The sequence below is a fragment of the Acipenser ruthenus genome, chromosome 1 (genome assembly GCF_902713425.1).
Source record: "Acipenser ruthenus chromosome 1, fAciRut3.2 maternal haplotype, whole genome shotgun sequence".
NCBI lineage: Eukaryota > Metazoa > Chordata > Actinopteri > Acipenseriformes > Acipenseridae > Acipenser > Acipenser ruthenus.
The window spans coordinates 26,843,904-26,850,768 of NC_081189.1; the positions used below are offsets into that span (position 1 = coordinate 26,843,904).

General features: G+C 34.1%; 1 protein-coding gene across 1 annotated transcript; it reads left to right on the forward strand.

Annotated features, from left to right (window-relative positions):
- Positions 1-1,418: 1,418 nt before the first annotated feature.
- Positions 1,419-6,096, forward strand: LOC117963347 (membrane protein FAM174-like). Its single transcript, XM_034903179.2, has 3 exons — positions 1,419-1,892; positions 2,833-2,970; positions 5,518-6,096. The coding sequence occupies exons 1-3, from the start codon at positions 1,525-1,527 to the stop codon at positions 5,519-5,521; spliced, it is 510 nt and encodes a 169-aa protein (XP_034759070.2). The 5' UTR covers positions 1,419-1,524; the 3' UTR covers positions 5,522-6,096.
- The last annotated feature ends 769 nt before the right edge of the window (positions 6,097-6,865 follow it).

A 6,865-nucleotide genomic window follows, 5' to 3' on the forward strand; every position in this document is an offset into this window, starting at 1 on the left:
AATTAGTGTCAGTCTCTCATCTTTTTAAATCACTTTTACTCCAACCCTCTATCTTACATCTTTGCTTAAATGCAATATATCCACCGGGAGAGGAAAGATGTAACAATAGTGACAGATATATCACTCTCATGCTGAGCCATTTCAGAACTAGGAAAATCAGCATCTGCGTGTCTTGACTTTAGACGCTTCAGCTGAAGCACACTGTGGTTTCCATTGTTTTGAACAAATTACACAGACAGCTGCTGACTTACTGGGCACCCAACTGGCTGAATGACTGCCCTTGAAGATGACATCTAAAAAGGTGAAGGAAGGGTGAGCGGTTAGCATCAGTACACTTAGTGCTAATTTTATCTCACCATAGGGCCAAAAAAAAAAATAATTGAGATTCGAGATTAATAAAACACAAGTATGTTAAACAAAGGAATGGGGAGTTGCAGGAGTGGGGGGCTAAACACTGAAGGAGTCTATTTGGGAGCTATATACTTCAATAGAAACTGGGTTTGTGTTTAGAAAGCACTAGTACAGGCTAGTTGCTAGTTTGGGCAATGTGGGGCTTACCTGCTGTGACTAATGATCTAATTCTCAGCAGTCTTGACTGCAATAAAGTGTTACAGCAATAATGTATGCATTTACAAGAACTGCTCTGATGAAAAACTTGCAATAGTAAATATAGTATGCACTTGTAGAACAACCTGCATTGAAGACCACTTGATTTGAAGAGCCATTGTGTTCCAATGTGTATTCTCAAAAAGCTTGTCATCATGACCCACCATAATGACATATTTAAAGGATGAATATTGTTGTAAATAAGTTGTAACAAAGAACTGGACTGGACCTCATCACAGATGCTCACCCGTGATCTGTAGTATAGATTATATACCATACTATTATGACCTCAAGGCCACAATAATTTGGTGTCAAAATAAAATACTACAATTGTATACACATTTTCTTAAATTTATCCTATCTGGGAAAGAGAATCTAATATTTAATTATAATAACTAACAGGCATAAAGAATAACATATATGTCTGACTATTGAAATATGTTATTGACAACCTGACACACACTTACCAAGTCTTCAAGTGTTTTGCTGATTTGACAAGAGGTAATTTTACAATCTCTATGCAGATATTAGCAGCTGCCTGAAAAAAAAGAGGTGTTTATATAACTGCTTACATCTGGTTCTATTGGACTGCATACAAAACTGGGGTTTTTATCATAGACTGGTTGATATAAGTAATCTTCACTTTAGATATATCATTGAATTTTTAAATGACATCACATTAGTTTGGCCTTGTTTTTTTTTTTGGTGGGCGGTAGCTACATAGACGAATCTCCACCTTTCCCAAAGAGGTCTGAAAGCTCCTGCAGTCACGTGGTGTGCATGACGTCACCCATAGCGTAGCAACGGTAGGAAGTAGATGAAGACAAATATGAAGGAATATAGTTTAGCTACCGTAGAAAATACCTAACAAAATACAACACTAAATATATAAAAGCATTTTATTTGTGGTAATACAAAATGGTACCTGACAAGACACGAATGTGTAATATATGTTTATTTGTATACATGTTAGTGCCTTTATTGTTTCCAGTTACAATTGGAGAGGCGAACAAATTCTCTTCAACTACGCAACAGCAGGGTAACAACAAAAGCATAAATGACCTTAGCAATAATAATAAGACTATTTTGAACAAACAGACAGGCTCCGTTGGAGTTATTAGTGACAAAAATAATAGTGGTATAAAGACCAGCACTGGAAGCTCTTCGGTAGCGGGGGTCGCAGAGCCTCCTGCTAACACCAGGCCGTTGTCGATACAAAGAGCACTGTATGTCCTTGTGGCTGTAAGCGCTGTCGTAATCGTTTACTTTGTAATCAAGACCGTCAGGTAAGAACTTCATTTTCATCAGCTTTGGCAATATTGCTATCACAATTAGTTGACAGTCCTTCGATACTCATAAACAGCCTGCATTTAAAACGCTGTAGTACTTAAAACTTGGGGTTTATACTTTTTGGTGAAGAATGTAGTACACGGTTTACATTTACCCCTTTCAGCAACTGCAATAATATCTTGGACACCATTTCAGCTTGCAACTTCATCTTTTCAGTTTTATAGATACTAGATTAGAGTGTTTGTTTAAATTAAAATGACCAGGATTGAAGTACAGGTCTTTCACTACTTATCATAAGGCCCTCCGTCGTCTTCACTGCAACGTCATACTTTATTTTGTTCTGTATATTCAGATTGGACACTTTGCCATCATTTACTTAGGGGCAGCTGATCCTGAACAATAAAAGAATATAGAACTACATACAAAACAGCTGAAAACATAAGTGTAATATTTAAATCATCACAATAGAGCTCCTTTGTGAAGAGAATCTGCCACAGGTCTTTAACTCCTGAATCACCAACTGTTTCAACTTGTATTACAGTCCATGTTATCACCTCCAGAATATCATCAGCCACAAATGGAGGTAACACCTCCACAGAATTTGGTCGATTTAAGCTTAAACTGCAATTGATTAACATATTTTTAAAATGAAGTAATTTGCTCTTGATACCTTGGTTAACTTGTACTTCGTCCTATTGCTGTTAAAACACAAAATCGAGAAAAGTGATTTATCCTTTCTTTGCGCAATACAATGAGCGCATTTATAATGCAGGATACATGATACAGTTGTGACATTTGTCACCCCTAAGGCAGCATTCTACTTCTGATCAATATAGTTTGTAGAATAGACAAAATAAATTGGAAAAGTTTTAAACCACTGGCATTGGCTATTTTAATTCAAATCACCTGCCGCAAATGTCATATTTATTGTTTCAGAATGAGAAAGCAAAGCAGAAAGACAAGGAGATATGGAGTGCTAGATACAAACCTTGCCATGGAAATGACACCCTTGGAACAGGATGATGATGATGAGGAGGATGATACAACACTATTTGATGCCAGACTTTCAAGGAGGTTTGTGTGACTGGAGAATTTGTAATAAACCTATAACATAGTTAATAATAATAATAATAATAATAATAATAATAATAATAATACAAATAATTCTTGGACCACAGGTTTATTTTATTCACTCTCTGTGTCCTCTTAAATACCAAACAAGACATTTTCACATGCCAGACTTGTTTTTGCACTAGACTGTTTTAAAAAAAAAACAGAGATGCAATTGTAACAGGTTATTAGTTACAGTACACTGTCATATCCTGGATAGCTGATTTACATGGGTCTGGAATCAAAAATACTACTGCATATGTTACCAAGCTTATCCTGGGTGCTGCTATCCATGCTACTTCATGCAAGCAAGTTATTATGCAAAATGTAGATTAAATATCTATTGATTATCCAGCATATGTAAACATACAACTATAATTTTGTTTAACTATTCATACAGCTGTGCAAAAATATATTGTTTTCCACATTTTGATTGCTAAAACTACTTGGTGAATAACATCTGTTGTGTAAACAATGCAGATCGGTGTAATAAGTCTGGGTTATATAAGTCTGGGTAATGTAATTTCTCTTGGGCATTATTTGTAGTTATGAACATGTTTAGGAGGCTGTGTGGTCCAGTGGTTAAAGAAAAGGGCTTGAAACCAGGAGGTCCCCAGTTCAAATCCCACCTCAGCCACTGACTCATTGTGTGACCCTGAGCAAGTCACTTGATCTCCTTGTGCTCCGTCATTCGGGTGAGACGTAATTGTAAGTGACTCTGCAGCTGATGCATAGTTCACACACCCTAGTCTCTGTAAGTCGCCTTGGATAAAGGTGTCTGCTAAATAAACAAATAATGTTTAGCAGAGCTATCCCTTTCTGCTATGATTTCTTTCTTTAATAGAGAGTGTGAAAAATCAAGAAGGTATTCAACGTAATTATTGTCAAAGGTTAGTGTAGAAAGTAGGACATTTTTCTAACAGGTCAATTTCTTTGCTACATTATTGTAAAATATGATAATGAAACTACACATTTTTCATATAAAGTAGCTATGTTAAATACAAATTTAAAAAACCCTGCAATCTAAAGTTGAATGGGTAATCATAGTGTATTATAGCTGCTCTTTTTTTTTTTTTTTTAATTGTGATAAATTAGCAGGGTAATTAAATCTCATGCCGTTAGCTTAATTAATGTGTTCCCTCTGAAACATTTGAGGGGAGAGGTGACCTTGTCAAAAAAGGGTGTGGAATATTAATAATGTTATATGTATTTGTATGAGAATGTAATACTATTGATTATGCTTAAGAAATAAGCTAGATTCTGCCTTTGATACAGTATTATAATTATTAACAACTTCAACCAGCAGATATGTTAAACTCATGTTGAGTATTATAACAAAATTTTCCTTACTTCAGATTTTCAGAATTAATTTTGTATTGTTGCCGTTATAAAATTTTTGTCCATAGCTGAAAAGGGGATTTAAGAACAACTGGAACATCAGCATGCGTATCCTTGCAAAGATCTAGCCCATAGTATCTCAGCAGACTACGTGTGACACATGGTGTATTAAAATTTAGAAGTCAAGATACCCTTTCCTGATGATAGCTGCCCTCTTGAGATTCTGTAGACAACCAGTTAATATTCACAGCAGATCTTGCTTCAGAAAAAAGGTTTTCATTTCTGCAAGGGATGATGGAAGTGGTGAGTGCTTTTGAACTTTACAGGCAGTAATGCCATACACCAATGTGATTAGATTAGTGAAGGATTGTGCAGTTTTATTTCAAAACCAGCCACTTACAGTACAGCGATTTCTGCTGTTTAGTCACTGCACTGTTAAAGGGTTGTAAGAACACCCTGCTGGTGTATCTGATGTTCTTATCTCAGCAATATATTTTAATACATTGTTTTGGTATTTGTATTCAAACATGGCTCATAAATCAAATGAGGAATAAAACGAAGAACAGATAAAAGGTATAGCATCATGGTGTATCAAGATCATGCCTCCCTCCTGCAACAATTTATTTATTTACTCAACCTTTATTTAGCCAGAAAAGACTGTGTTGTGATTGAAAATAATTGCTATATGGGAACTGGAAACTAGTAGGGTTCATTTTGCTTAGCTTTGATTGGTCTGCGGTGTTGAAATAAATAGCGTCCAGCTTGGCAACATTATTTTATTTGTTTTTTTTCTCACCATAAAACCATGTTCTTAAAAAAAAAAAAAAAAAAAAAAATAATAATAATAATAATAATAATAATACTAATAAAGTCTACTGCTGGCCTGGGGCTCAGGTAGGATCCGATTCCCTGAAATACAGGAAATTAATTGGTTGAGAAAACCAAATGCTACATCAAATGTGTAGGGTTGTGACAAGATAAATGGGTTTCACTGACTCTGGAAGATTTGGAAAACGAAGGCTGAATAAGAATGTCCTAGTAAGAAGTAAAAAAAAAAATAAAAATGATATTTTTAAAATCCTAGATTATAACACCTATATGTGAAAAGTATCTACCCAAATAATATATTTCCAACCTTCTGCTAATATAATTTTATATTCTTACTTCTTGCAGATAAAAGGTGTACGTACTATTCCAATGGACACTCAATGGAAAACAGAAGGAAATACATGACTGTACAATGAGATGTACAATGTCTAATTTTGGATAGGTGTGTCGTAATAAAAACTGTGAAAAAAACCCTTCTGTGAACCAGTGAATCTCTATATGTGTACAATTGCACTGTTTTTATTTCAGGGCCAAAAGAGAATTAAATCATATCTAAGGTTAAATATCTTTAAAAAAATGCAGTCAAGATTATTTTCAAACCATCAGATTGTGTTGTCATATCCAAGTAGACAATTGATACTTCTAAAATATTTGAAACTTTTTGTTCAGAATAAGTCTGTAGTTGTCTGTTTTTGCAAATGTATTGTTATTAATTTTACAATTTATATTTGTGTTTATAAAATGAATTTCTGAGAATGTAAGTATGCAAGATCTTTTGTTATATTTTATTTATATTATTATTTTTTGAAAGAAGAATGCTTGCCAGATACTGTACGTTATTGCTAAAACATATTTGATTACATGCGTTTACATAAATATATGTACATCAGAATAAAAATATTTTATTTCTTAGAATGAAATGTAATAATTTTTTCCAATTTTTCTTGAATTATTATCTTGCACAGTAATAACTCCCAAATACACTTGTCTTGTACTGCTGGTATTTCCCATCTCCCAATACAGAGACACTTGCGTGTTTACATACTGTAGCTTAATACTGTACAATGGATGTTGGTCTTTGTGATATATACTTTTTCATACTGATAACTCATTCTGAATTGATGGTGGGGTATAAATGTATGATAAAAAATAGTTTAATCATTCAAGGGACATCTATATACTGTACCAGTGTATTTTGCTTGCACCGGATCACTAAATCTATTTTTTTTTTTCATATTAGCATTTTTCACTTAAACCTGTCTTAGAAACAATTTGAAACTTCTGCTAGGTAGCACTTGCTTACCGATCCACTAAATACTATTGCTATTACTTAAACAATTTGCAGGCACACCAAGCAAGAATCATGCTTTTTGCTCTGCAGAATTAAGCACTTTTGTGTGAACCATGTTATCTTAAACTAAAGGCTAAATATAAAATCGCTTTTGACAGCAAGCCATTATGCAGATTATTCCCTTGCTTTTATAATGTAAACCTTTGTGCTTTACAATTGTATAATCCTCTCTTTCTTTTGTCATCAGTCTTTGTAAGCCTTTGTCAAAAAAAGGTTTAGTCCATTCTTGTCTTTATCAGCGACTTTTCCTATGTTGGCCTCTTGAAACCAATGATGTCAATACATTTTCTTGTGTTTTAAGATGTCTGTTCTAACTTTTTAAAGGTCTCCATTTTGCAGTTT